Genomic DNA, 12,722 nt, shown 5'->3' on the forward strand with positions numbered 1-12,722 from the left:
TGCATTTAAATTTACATATATCAAATGCCCACCCTCAACAGGATTCACAACAGTCGAGTCACTCTGACTAATAAATTCACATGAATAGACATAATTCATATCATAATATAAACAAACATGAATATATAATCTGTAATTTGGATCCTCCTTCACACAACTTTTGATTCGATAATAAGATACTTTTTGAGAAAAATGATAATACAACTAAATCGTTTTACGTTCAACTGGAGATCACGATAATATACAATATATGAGAATGTACGAGGGACATGATAATAGAACCAATGAATATGACATTTGAAAAGAACAAAGAAAGAGTTAAAAAGTGATCGATTCGATCGATAAATTTGATAGACACAATATTTACCATGGTATCGAGAACCTGCTCGATAGGATGACGAGTGAAATGGAATGACTAGTCGGTGGATTGCGTCGTATAATTGAAGATCATTTTGGTTTGTATGTGATGTGTACCGATCGATAGGAGGAGAAACTGATTTCTGAATTCCGATTATTGAATAACTCGCTTACCTTCTATGTTGATTTTTCTTCTTCCCCAAATACCTCCCGAGTCTGTCCTTTCTGCGGACCGTATCCCAACTGATATTGTTAGTCGTGGTAACAATGATTGATTATAGAAACTCAATATAGCGTAATCGTGTATGATCGATGAATGACAATTGACATGTTCCCAGAAGAAAGATAATTCCCACAAAATCGAAGGCTCGAAGAATCGAAAAAAAAAAAACAATGGAAAGGATGAAACCGCCAGGTCATACCGGATAGAAGGAAAGATAACGAGTGGTTGGCCTGATGCGATTTTTTAGATTGTACAGTTGGTGTGAGATATGCCTATGCGAGAACAGGAGTAGGACAGGGTGATTCCGTCCTTCTATTCAACATGGTAAGGTTCAATCCGGCTTGTCTTCGTAATCTACCGAACATACATAAAAAGCATGTCAGCTAGATTTGACTCCTTGAGCTGGGGGAAGCTCACCTAGATTGGAAGTTCTTATCGCCCAATTCAGAAGCTTCGCAAGGTGGACCATGAGGTTGGCGAACCACGAACACCTTCGAGGGGACTTGTAAGAGCGGTTGACTGACTGCTCTTTGATTGTATACTGGAGCAGAGTTTGTCTCGGTAACGGGTAAAGTGGCTGCTCTGCTAGTATGAGATGGTACAGTTGATGGTCTCCCATTACCTAAAGCTCCTAAAGTATATTTCATGGGTTTCTTCTCCACTGTTGGACTAGCTGGAACTTCTACCACTTCTTCCTTTTGCTCCTGAACTTTCTTTTCAGTAAACATCGGTTGAACGTAGTTCTCCATGTTCAGTGATTTGCCAGACAAAGTCGCAGTGAGAGTTCCATAAGGCTTTTCAGTCCCCTCAGCAGCCATAGCTTTTCTTGCTTGTGAGAATCTTCCTCCCTTGGGTGATCTTACGGACGTAGTAGGTTGAGTCAGAGTAGGCAATTCCGTAGGAGTGAGGATATTCGTCTTGGTAGGTGAAGGAGATCCGGATGATTTCCAAGATGGTGAGGTAGGACTGTTCCCGTTAGTAGGTGAAGTAGAAGGACTAAATCGAGTTTTAGATTCGATAGGAGGTGGAGCTGTATGACCGTAATTCTCAGCGGCCTCAAATCTCGCTCTAAGCTCAGAATCGTCTAAAGTCATTCCTCTAGCTTGAGCTAACACTCTACCTTGTCTAGCTTGTAGATTGGCTTGCATCTGTGCTGATAAAGCGGTTCTTTCGTTGTTCGGTGGATTGTATGTATTTGTGTTCGTGGTTTGTAAAGCGGTTAATTGTTGTTGTAAATGTAGATCTTGAAGGTATTGCATTTCCCTGATCTGCTGCTGTTGTTGTTGCTGCTGCTGCTGTTGTACTACTTTGGTCTGTTCCCATCCAGGCTGTCGTTGAGCCTGATTAAATGCTCGCTGAGCTTGTTGTTGAGCATAGGCATGTCGATCAGTAGCTGATTGTTGAGCTTGTTGAAGTTCGAGAATAGCCATAGCTTCTCTCAATTGAGGATTGAGTTGATTTTGCTTTTGTTGAGATAAAAGATGATAGAGCGCTTGTTGTTGTTGAGCTTGTTGATTCAGATATTGCATTTGAGCTTGTCTCTGAGCTTGAAGTTGAGCTTGTGCTAGTGGGCTTCGAGAGCGGGGGTCCCGGTATTGTTGTAAACGTGGATCTTGTTGCTGACACAGTTGCGAGCACCCGTCAGCTGAAGAAGTCGTATGTAACGATACAAAGCTGAGCATGACTCACCGTATATCCACTTTGATTATAAGGTCTCCCAGTCGGATCCAAGCCCAGAGATGCCATCTTTGCAGCTATGAAAGCTGTATCATCCCCATCTTCCTCTTCACTGAACATGGGTCCCAGTGTATGATCCGCCCCGGCGTATCTCACTTGTCTTTCGGGACCCGAGGAATGATCGTGAGCGGACATGTAGAGGGGCGGTGGGGGAGGAGCCGCAAGGGGTGTTGTGAGTTTGTGACTGGTCGGGATGGGAGGGGTGTATGAGACGAAAGGTGAGGTGGACTGAGATGATCTTGAGAATGGGTAGTTGTTGATGGCTGCCATTGCTGTGTGTCGAGAAGGTGATTGGAGCGAAGAAATAAAATAAAAAAACGGAAATAGTCGGGTTCGTTATACAGCAGTGCTTGAACTTCTGAAAGTCGTTTTGGAATAATGAGAAGGAAGGTGATCGGAGTGAAAAAGAAATGAATGGAACCAAATGGTGGGAATGAGATTAGATGATATCCTACTATCAAAGTTGACAAAGTAAGAATGAAAGGCGGAGGTCGTGTTTTCTGTTGCTATTTCTGATTTGGGTACAGGCTGATGAAGAGACTGAGACTGATGATGAGGATGGAGGAAGCGAAGACAAAAAGGCAAAAGAAGGATAGAGTATGTGTGTGTATGTACGATGTGTGTGTGTGATTCGTGAGTGTTTTTTGGGGTACTGGTACTCATCCCCGGTGGCCTGTGCTGACACTTCGACTGGTACGAGTACTGCCTCTGTGCTGGACGGTTTCACACTTCCAAGTGGGAATTCTACATTATATCCAGGCACAGTCATCTGTTCGTTACCCTTGGGATTGGTAAATGAGTCTAGCAAAATCCGTAATCCATACTGGTAGTAGCTTGAAACGCCACGAGGTTTTTGTGATGATTTGCTAATACCCACGTTTCGGGCTCGTGCCTTATCAGCCGGTTATCGGATAAGCAACAGGTCAGTCAGGTTGCACAACCATCACGTCTTGCTTCACTCGTAGTAGAATGATTGTAGTGTACGGGTGTTGATGCACCCTTCGCTAGACGACCGAGTCAGACGGACAGAGCTTCAAAGACACGAGCACAGCTGAGCTACCTTCGGCTCTGTCTATCAGTTGAAGTCGGCTCACTCGGGTCAACGAGATCACCATGTCAACCCTTACTCAAACCTCACCATTCCTCACTCGTTCACTGACTTCAACAGTGCACTCAATCTCTTCACCGTCGACCAGAACCTCCACTCCCTCTCGTCCCAATCAACCATCACATAGGAGGTACGACCACTTCGTACCCAGCATAGTAAACAATGCTCACAATCGATCAAATTCGAATAATCAGCCACCTACCATATCTAACGGCAATTTGAGCTCACAAGAAGAATGGTGGGATCCGGAGACTTTCTATCATCCCATAAGGGATATAAAATCATTTTTGGAACTGGCGAGAGTCTCATCCTCATCCTCTTCCTCCTCTTCAGGAAGTCATAAGGTCGATTCGGAAGATTCACTATACGAGATGAGCAAGGATTGGATGCCTACGAACAATGGGTTCAGTCTGAATCTTGGTGAGTGGCGCACATATCTTATCATATCATTACTTTTCCAGATGTTGCATATTTACTTATTTGTTCATTTGAGGTATTCTTAGATGCTTCTCAAGTTGAATCCTTCGATAACAACGCCGAAGATTCCCAGTCCAACGATAAACATAACCTCTCATTGTACATCACCTCTGAGAACGGATACAAAGGTTCTACTTTATCGGTCGGTTTATTCATAGGGATTACAAGTTTGAATCCCAATATTGGACATAAACTAGTAGAAACGGAATACATCCATTCGCAAACTATCGAATTTGCATATACTCCCGAGGTGGAATATTGTCGATTGGAGTTACCTCTAATTCTGATCGAGAGTCATGAAGGGATTCGGAGAGATGATGGATTCGCATTATGTGTGAGGATCGGACCGAGATTCGAGCTTATCCTCCATTTACCATTCCCAGCCCAACACTCGCTAGTACGCTTTCTGCTCTGGGAAATTTGGTGGATACACCGACGGGTGAGGTGGAATTTGTATGTTTGGAACATTCGATCGATCCATCCGAAGATGAACAACCGACTGTCTCCCATGACATGAACGGTGAAGATTATTCAACTGATCATATCAAGACAAAGATGCAAATAAGAAAAAGGACGGTATTTGCCCATGTGGAGATTTTACAAGCGAAATCAGAATATTTCAAAGATCTCTTCAACTCGGGATTCAAAGAGAGTGACAATGATGATGAGAGAAATACACTAAAACGAAAGGAAATTGTTGTCGATGATATCGATTTTATAACCCTTTATTGGGTCATTAGGTAAATTTATCATTCACATCATGATAGTACGCCAGTCCATGGGATCCTAACTGGTTATACTAAAATTGGCATATCATAGGTTTTTATATACCAATTCATTGACTTTCTCGAAAGATCTAAATGTGACCGGCAATGACGAGACGTTCCCTAGTGATGGAGCGAGGAAGTAAAATCATCTTTTCTTCTCTTAGGTACAATTCATTCAGCAAAGGAGAATGGGATTGGCACGATATATCTTCCAATGGTGAACAGGAGGAATTGGAAGTTCATGATGATCTGGAGGATAAGACTGTCAAATCTGTTTCAAGCGAAAGTACAAGCACTTGCAGGAGTAGGAGGAGTGAACCACTACCTATCACTCGACCACCACCACCATATCACAACGGCGCACCTAGACCTAGACGTAGGGAGGGATCAGATACTGCGAAGTCTCGTACTAAGAGCGTTGGAAAGTCTGTTACCTCTGCAAGTAGAACAATACCGATTTCCTCTTCTACTAGAAGGGTTTCTGGTGAATCAAACAATACCACTTCGATATTCAGGTTCAGCACGAAAGACAATTTAATAAGAACGACAAATCGATCCCATCCATACCCTCAAGAGGATCATCCTTCGCTCTCTTCCCTTTTATCTGAGAGGTCAAAATCTGATAGTCCATTCCAGCCTGATCCCCATCCCCATCCCACACCTATACTGCCTCCAGCAGACGCTCTAGAGATATACATAGCAGCTGATAAGTACCGATTGGACATTCTGAAAGGTCTGGCGAATGAGCATTCATTGAACTATCTAGATGAAGTGAATTGTATACCCCTTGCGTGAGTTCTGCATTTCGTCTGACCACCGATTCCAACTCGAAGGTGAATAAGCTAATCCATCAGTGGTAAATACCATGTTCGTCCACCTTAGATTCGCCAGTTATCCTTATGATAAACTACACTCAGAAATATTAGATAACATCGTGAGCAAATACCCCATATATCACATACAGCTTTTACTTTCGGATGACTAGCTGTAGCTGAGAATGCTTTTGTCTAGGTGGATCATTGGACTCAAGTGAAATCGTCTAAAGAATTTTTGAAATGTATTCAAGAAGTTCGACAAGATGTTTGGGGGGTGAATGGACCGATGGTATTGCATAATATCTATATGAGACTTTGAGGAAAACGAAGGACCTGTATTTTTTTATACTATTACGATTACGATGTTAATGATTTTAATAATATATCTGCTTCACGATTCCGATTAGATAATTAGATAATTGATTAATTTGTACCTCTTGTATTCTGTTTGTATATACCATAGCTATCACTCGAGTCTTGGAATTCTTGCTTGTGTTGTAGTGCTGCCCGTAGAGAACAGACATGATAATATCACATTCTTGCACATATACATCAGGCTATCCATATGGTTTCAATAGTAGGGGAATTCATTAAGAGTGATCGTGATCGTATACAAGCGTATAAGCGACGTTAAAAAGAGTATTTGTGACACACTGCAGAATTCAGTCTATCGAATGTCGACAAGAAGTATCCATGTCCGTGTCCGTGATGATGGTATGTCAATTGGAATGGTCATAATTCGATTTATGCAGGTGCATAAGCAGCTACGTAACAATCAAAAAAAAGTGAAGTTAGCATACCACGAACCAAATGAAGTCTGACTACGCAGGTTGCAATTTTCAACTCACGTAAACCCTCTTCTTCCTCATCCCTACCTCTCATCCTCTCTTCAACCCTACTTCGTTCCCCCTTGATCCTCTTCCAAACCGCATGACCTGCACCTTCCCCTACCCAGATTTTCAATTCGATGAACTGACCGATACCTGGATTAGGCAGTGATGCGCCTGCGGGTGTGGGGGAAGGTACGAAGGTGAGAACAAGATGGTTTGCTGAGAACGTTGGGAGGTTGTAGGTCGCTGTTCGAAGGGATTTCTATAGAAGTGTAAGTTAGCTTTGTGGCTCTGCATACTAATCGAATCAACCAGGGTATATAGATGACAGATCGGTAAGAAGTTCGAAATATAATTGAAGATTGACGAACAGGCATCGATGTTGGGAGATTTATGTGTTTTGATTACGGATGATCAAACTCACATAAGGAATCTCTACCGAACTCAATACGGGCGGAGCGTCATATCCCGGTGGATTTGGCGGTGCATTACTTCCAGCTGATGAAGGTCCTGGTAAATCCAAAGTATCCGCTACGAATATCACCTAAGTAATCATATTTGCATCAGTATCCAAACTGCTCCACCTAAGATGGTTGATTGGGTATATCCCAAAATGAATGATAGAATTACCCACTCTATGATCAGTCACCCAGATTCTGCCCTTAGCGGTCTCAGTTCGTTTGGGACCTTGGATGGTCGCTGGGACTTTGAGCTCGATCTCTGCTGTGTGTCCAGCAGTAAGGACATCTTCGCCCATAGATCAACATAATTACATGTTATCAATCAGCAGGTCTACTCCAGTCTGAAATGATGTAGGCCGAGGCGGTCAAGAGAAGAGAGGTCACTCTGAACTTACCGTGTTGTAATGGGAGATTATGACCTGGAGTCAGTTGAACTGTGTTGATTGACATCGTAGGTGGAGTGCGACGAGGAAGCGAATAGTAGCTAAGAAAGAAGTCCTTCGATGAGGGAGAAGAGGACACTCGATGTGTCTTCGTTGTATATGTACTTGGCGAGAATTCATTGAGAGCAATGCACCTTAACATGCCTTTAGCTCGTTGTTGTGGAAATGACGTCCCAAGCGATAACCACGTGTCACTGTCATTCAACGCGGTCTGTGCGGACATGAGTTGTGAGATTGACTTTTGACGCGTTCTTAGAAGAGCTTTGATTTCTGATTGTCGAAATCCCTCTTCCTCTCAGTATCTATCTTACTAAGTCGACCCACTACATTCCCCTCGGATCTTCCACCATGCCAGTAGGATCGAACCTCCCCCTGAGATCAGTCATACTCCGATACCCACCTTCCACCATCGAAGAATCAGAAGAGAGCTATCAGTTACTTGAGCTCCCACCTGAAATCATAAAAGCTGTTGAAGCTTCCAAGGGAAAAGACAAAGAGAGTATCTTCCCGTAAGTTCAGATCAGCTCGAATGAAGCATAAATGCTGCATAGGTAATTTACTAGAGCTGATCCATATATTGTATGCAACGACATAGATTGACGATCAAAGGTAAACCTTCAGACGACGCTGTACTGTGTACACCCAATTCAACATTCCAATTACGTACCGTTGGAATATCCAATTCAATCTTAGTCTGTCGATCTCCTCATTCCTCTTCTTCAACGTCAACTGAAGGAGGGGAGAAAGATACATTACAAATACGAGATACATGCCATGAGATCCTCGAGTGCGTTGCTATATCACCTAATTTAGAGAGGATACGGACCATTCTCAAAGATTCAGCTTGGAAGGGTATCAATTCATCTACCAATAATAGTCTGGGTAAGAGGAAACGAGGCGAGAAGGAGAACAAGGTCAAAAAATGGACAAGAGATCAATTGAGTAGTGTGATTCAGTGTAGTGAAGAGGAACTTGACAAGGGTCTAAAGGAGAGAAATGTAATTGAAGTGAATGGTGAGTTGGGCTTTCTATCGACTCATTAGGACCAATTGTCAGACAAGCTTACAAATCAAATGATATATCGACTTTATAGGTAAAATGTTATTACTACCACCAAAAGAATTGAAAGAACTCTTATCGATCATGCTTTCCCTTCTGACTATCCATTCCCTTGATCCTACCAATTCAACTATCGCATTATCTCAACCCATGTTAGAAGCTTTGCAGGACGATCATGAAGTGGATCCCTCAATCACCAAAGAGGTACTGACCCTATTCGGTGAGCTGGTCAAGGAAGATGGTAAAGAGGAAGAAATGTGGAAAGCGGATATCAAAAGGATAATAAGAGAGATAGGTAAAGGGTTATTGGTCGGTGTCAAAGATAAGAAATTGGATGAGTTTGAAGATGAATGGAGAAATGAAGTAGGGGAAGAATGGGGTGATGAAATCGATACAAAATTACTGGAGGTGAGTCCAACATTTATTTCTGACATCACTTTTCTTTTTGGAGAATACAGAGTCTGACCTAAGTTATCTCCTGATTGGAATTTCGCCTACAATCATCATCAGGGAGAATACCTCCTATCTCCCAAACCGTTAACCACATCCACCACATTCTCCTCATCTTCATCTCTGATATCACATTTCCCAATATCCTCATTACCCCTTCAACCCTCCGAACGATTCTCCGATTTGTTCCTCACTCGTCCTAAATGGAGACCCGAAGAGATCCTTCCTTTTTTGAAAGGATTAACTAGGGATGGAGATGTGAAATCTAGAGATAAACTCGTACAGAAGTTTGTTAGGGTTGTTAAAGAGAAGGATGGGAGTATGTGGTGGTATCCTAGGAGAAGTAGTTAGATTGAATATTCCGTGGATATATATGCGATGGATATCTCATTTTCAACTTATGAGTTCTGCAGTGAATCATGATGAGTCAGATAGATAAACTGGTGAGGTGGGTTATACATCCATCCCGTACACTCTTATTACAACTCATATGTATTCCTATCCATCTACTATCATTCTTCATAATTTGTATTGTCCTACATATTTCGACTACAACTTAGCGACTCTACCTTCTTTCACTTTATCTTCCTCCTCCTTCACCGCCCTAGCTCTAAGATCCTTCCTTAGGATCTTTCCACTAGGGGATTTGGGTATGATATCCACCAAAATCACCCCACCTCTTAACCTTTTATGATTCGCTACTTTGCTCGATACCCACTCTTGCACTTTGTTCGTGAATTCCAATTTCGATTGAGGGGTTGGGAATGCGGAAATTCCGGATTTAGGTACGATATATGCTCTGTATGGGAATTACCGACAGGTCAGGTAATAGTAGATGAGACGAATATACCAGAAATACTTACCTGGGCAATTCCGTAGCTTGTTCTTTCGAATAAACACCAATCACTCCCACATCCGCTATATCCGGATGATTGAGCAATAAAGCTTCTAATTCGGCAGGTGGGACTTGGAATCCTTTATATTTGATTAATTCTTTCACTCTGTCCACGATACTGCATTATTCACAAAGCCAATATCAATCCATAGGCCCCATCATATAGATTATAATTGATATATCACTTACGAGAAATAACCATCTTGATCCATCATAGCTACATCTCCAGTTTTGAACCATCCTCTTTCAGCAAATACCTCCTGAGTAGCTTGTGTATTCCTCCAATACCCTTTCATAACACTTGGTCCCCTCAACCACAATTCTCCTCGTTCACCTTTCGATGGTTCGACATCGTTACCTGTTTCCTGATCTACCAATCTAGCTTGATAGGTGGGTATGACCCTACCGATCTTACCGTTCCTACCTTTTCCTTGAGCTTCTTCAAGGTTCATCACGTGAGATACAGGTGTAGTCTCTGTTAGACCATACCCCTGAGTCATTTTGATATGTGGGAACTTCTTTTCAAACGCTTGGATCAGGTCAGACGATAACGGTGCAGCACCCGACATGAACCCTCGAATAGAGGAGATATCGAATTTTGCCACATTGGGTGAGTTCAGTAAGGCTATTAACATCGGTGGGACTACTAGTGCCCAAGTGACTTTGAACTGTATCCATGGGAATAGGTCGTCAGCTTGATGTCGAGTTTTGATTTCAAGAACACGACGTCAACTGACCCTTTCAACAGCCTTGAGAAAGTTCATCTCTTCGAAACGAGGTAGAATCACGACTGTACCGTTGACAGTAAGAGGTTGGTGAAGTGTCCTGCAAAGAAGCGTTATCAGCAATGAGATTATTCGCTTTAAGGCGAGTTCGTCAAAACAAAGCTGATACTCACACTGTCAAGCCCTATTTTATCCGAATTCTCTCGATCAGCAATACACCTGAGTCAAAATGTGGGACCATACTCACATAGATATGGCTGAAAGGCAACATAGCCAAAATGACATCCTTATATTTGATCGGCTCGTAGGAACAATTCAAAGCTTGTACCTGTATCATCATGTCTAATTAGCTATTGTGTACTCCATTTGGTCAGTAACAAAACCGATCCCACCTGAGATGTCATATTATGATGACTAGTTTCCACTCCCTTAGCTCTTCCAGTGGTTCCACTAGAGTAACACAGATACGCCGTCCTCTCTTCCATCCCATCTTGGAATCTTTTCGGTGTTCCGGATCTCTCCCATAACTCTTCTGTACATGAGAATCTATCCATCCATCCTTTTTCCGCTTCTGACCCTTGCTCCTTGAAATTTTCCTTTTCCTCTTTCGTACATAATAGGAATATCCTGTTATCCGGAATAGAATAGTTGGGGTCGAGCTCCAAAGCTTTGAGGAAAGTAGGTAAGAGGGCGGGTTGGACAAAGGCGAATGATGAAGTAGAATCGCGAAGTTGATGAAGAAGCTCGTCGGGTGTGCTGGAAGAGCATGTGGCAAAAGATTAGCTTTCGTTATACGATGATATCAACCCTTCCTCATCCCCGTCTCATCCCTATATACTATCCATCATACCACCTCTTTGTCTCTTCGTCGTTTGCCTTGTCCTTCGTCCTCCGTCCTCCCTCTTCTCCTCCTCCCTCTTTGACACCTAGTAAGTTAAAACCCACTCACTAAGCATAATTCGCCGGACTAATCACCGCCCCCAAAGCCTGCGTTCCAAAACAAGCATTGATCCATTCCAAACTATTCATCCCGAAAATACATCCGATATCCGTCCTCTCAATTCCCTTAATCTTCAACCCCGTTGCAAGCATCTTGGACTGTTCTTCCACCTGTGCCCTCGTGACGAACCTTCCTGTTATTCCATCGATGAATGATGGTTTCTCAAGGTTCGGATCAGGGTAGTACAAAAACCTCGTACGGTGTTTGGACTTGTATTTCTTAAATGGGAATAAGTAATGGTAGACTGACATCCTTGGTAAATGCGGTGGAGATATTGTCGAAGTGTATATTTGATCTTGACGAGGTTGAGAGGTAGTACTAGAAGTGGGTGACATGTTGAATGGTGTATCGTTATGATTCTGATAGTATGTGTAACCTACTGGTAATGGAATGATATTTTGACCGGGAGTCGTAGATTGATATCGCCTTGATATCCGTATAGATAACACGGGTAGAGATGGTAGTTTGACTCTTGAAGAGGAGGCTAGTGGGGAAGATTGGAGGATTGTAGTGAACGAGATGGAGATTGATCTCATCATATCGAAAAGTCAGAAGGGAGGGGTATGATCAAACACCGATGAGGTATATATATACAGTAGAGTAGGAATGGGATGATGTCTATGCGATCCTAAGATTCCGGGTATCTCGGAGGGACAGAGTGCTGGAGTATTCGTAAGTCGTATTCGGTCAGTGGAACAACAGTATGCAATTAACAGAAGAACAGGAAATCATCAGCTGACATGGACATGGTTTCGATAATTTACGTTTTTAGCGTCAAATGTCGGTTAACCCACTTACCCAGTTGAACCGGCGGAAAGCACCGCTCTTTCGATTCGACGAAGAGGACCCAGCAATGTATCAAGTATCGTGCATATGTGAAGATGGACCATGTCTTGACTGAGAAAGATCAGAGGATGTTCTGATCCGAATGGGAAGGAGAGAATCTGAATTATGGCTTGTGATTTTCATATGACTTTTCCCTTTGGCGTACAGTACTAAGCGACATCGCTGATAGAGGCAAGTACTTGTTAGGATGAATTTGATCAAGCCTTATTCTTCTGCCATGGTCGTTTACTCATGTAAGAACTGAAAGACATAAGTGAAATATTCAATCTGGACAGATAAGGTATACCAAACGCCCAAGACAAGCTTTCGCAAGTAACGATTTGGTTTTATTTCACTTTTGAAGCTTAACCTTTATTTTTCTTCTTGGATTTTCAAGATTCAGTCAAACAGAAAGTAGTGGGGGTATTTCAGTTGGTCTAGAATCATAGATTGCAACTTATCAATTGCATCGCTCGAACAAAGCATCTATCTATTTGTCGTGGGTTCAAATCCCACTCTTCACTATATCAATGACTACAGTTCAAAAAGG

The 12,722-nt window shown here is 42.5% G+C and overlaps 5 protein-coding genes across 5 annotated transcripts; 2 read left to right on the forward strand and 3 right to left on the reverse strand.

Moving 5' to 3' along the window:
* Positions 1-852: 852 nt before the first annotated feature.
* On the reverse strand, positions 853-2,587 carry I203_101984 (uncharacterized protein; the record flags this gene model as incomplete). The annotated part of the gene is made up of 3 exons (XM_019146489.1): positions 853-934; positions 998-2,199; positions 2,270-2,587. The coding sequence occupies 3 exons, from the start codon at positions 2,585-2,587 to the stop codon at positions 853-855; spliced, it is 1,602 nt and encodes a 533-aa protein (XP_019004022.1).
* An 843-nt stretch (positions 2,588-3,430) lies between these two features.
* Positions 3,431-5,803, forward strand: I203_101985 (uncharacterized protein; the record flags this gene model as incomplete). The annotated part of the gene is made up of 6 exons (XM_065517000.1): positions 3,431-3,845; positions 3,929-4,172; positions 4,286-4,642; positions 4,783-5,460; positions 5,552-5,603; positions 5,681-5,803. The coding sequence occupies 6 exons, from the start codon at positions 3,431-3,433 to the stop codon at positions 5,801-5,803; spliced, it is 1,869 nt and encodes a 622-aa protein (XP_065373818.1).
* A 425-nt stretch (positions 5,804-6,228) lies between these two features.
* I203_101986 (uncharacterized protein) lies at positions 6,229-7,225 on the reverse strand (the record flags this gene model as incomplete). The annotated part of the gene is made up of 5 exons (XM_019146491.1): positions 6,229-6,248; positions 6,333-6,576; positions 6,739-6,858; positions 6,949-7,061; positions 7,171-7,225. 5 exons carry the CDS (start codon positions 7,223-7,225, stop codon positions 6,229-6,231), a joined length of 552 nt encoding a protein of 183 aa, XP_019004024.1.
* Positions 7,226-7,566: 341 nt separating this feature from the next.
* On the forward strand, positions 7,567-9,078 carry I203_101987 (uncharacterized protein; the record flags this gene model as incomplete). The annotated part of the gene is made up of 4 exons (XM_019146492.1): positions 7,567-7,727; positions 7,814-8,232; positions 8,312-8,685; positions 8,788-9,078. The coding sequence occupies 4 exons, from the start codon at positions 7,567-7,569 to the stop codon at positions 9,076-9,078; spliced, it is 1,245 nt and encodes a 414-aa protein (XP_019004025.1).
* Positions 9,079-9,276: 198 nt separating this feature from the next.
* On the reverse strand, positions 9,277-11,682 carry I203_101988 (uncharacterized protein; the record flags this gene model as incomplete). Its single annotated transcript, XM_019146493.1, has 8 exons — positions 9,277-9,526; positions 9,591-9,740; positions 9,812-10,290; positions 10,360-10,447; positions 10,521-10,531; positions 10,595-10,675; positions 10,740-11,103; positions 11,297-11,682. The coding sequence occupies 8 exons, from the start codon at positions 11,680-11,682 to the stop codon at positions 9,277-9,279; spliced, it is 1,809 nt and encodes a 602-aa protein (XP_019004026.1).
* Between the last annotated feature and the right edge of the window lie 1,040 nt (positions 11,683-12,722).

This window comes from Kwoniella mangroviensis, assembly GCF_000507465.2.
Source record: "Kwoniella mangroviensis CBS 8507 chromosome 1 map unlocalized Ctg01, whole genome shotgun sequence".
Lineage (NCBI taxonomy): Eukaryota > Fungi > Basidiomycota > Tremellomycetes > Tremellales > Cryptococcaceae > Kwoniella > Kwoniella mangrovensis.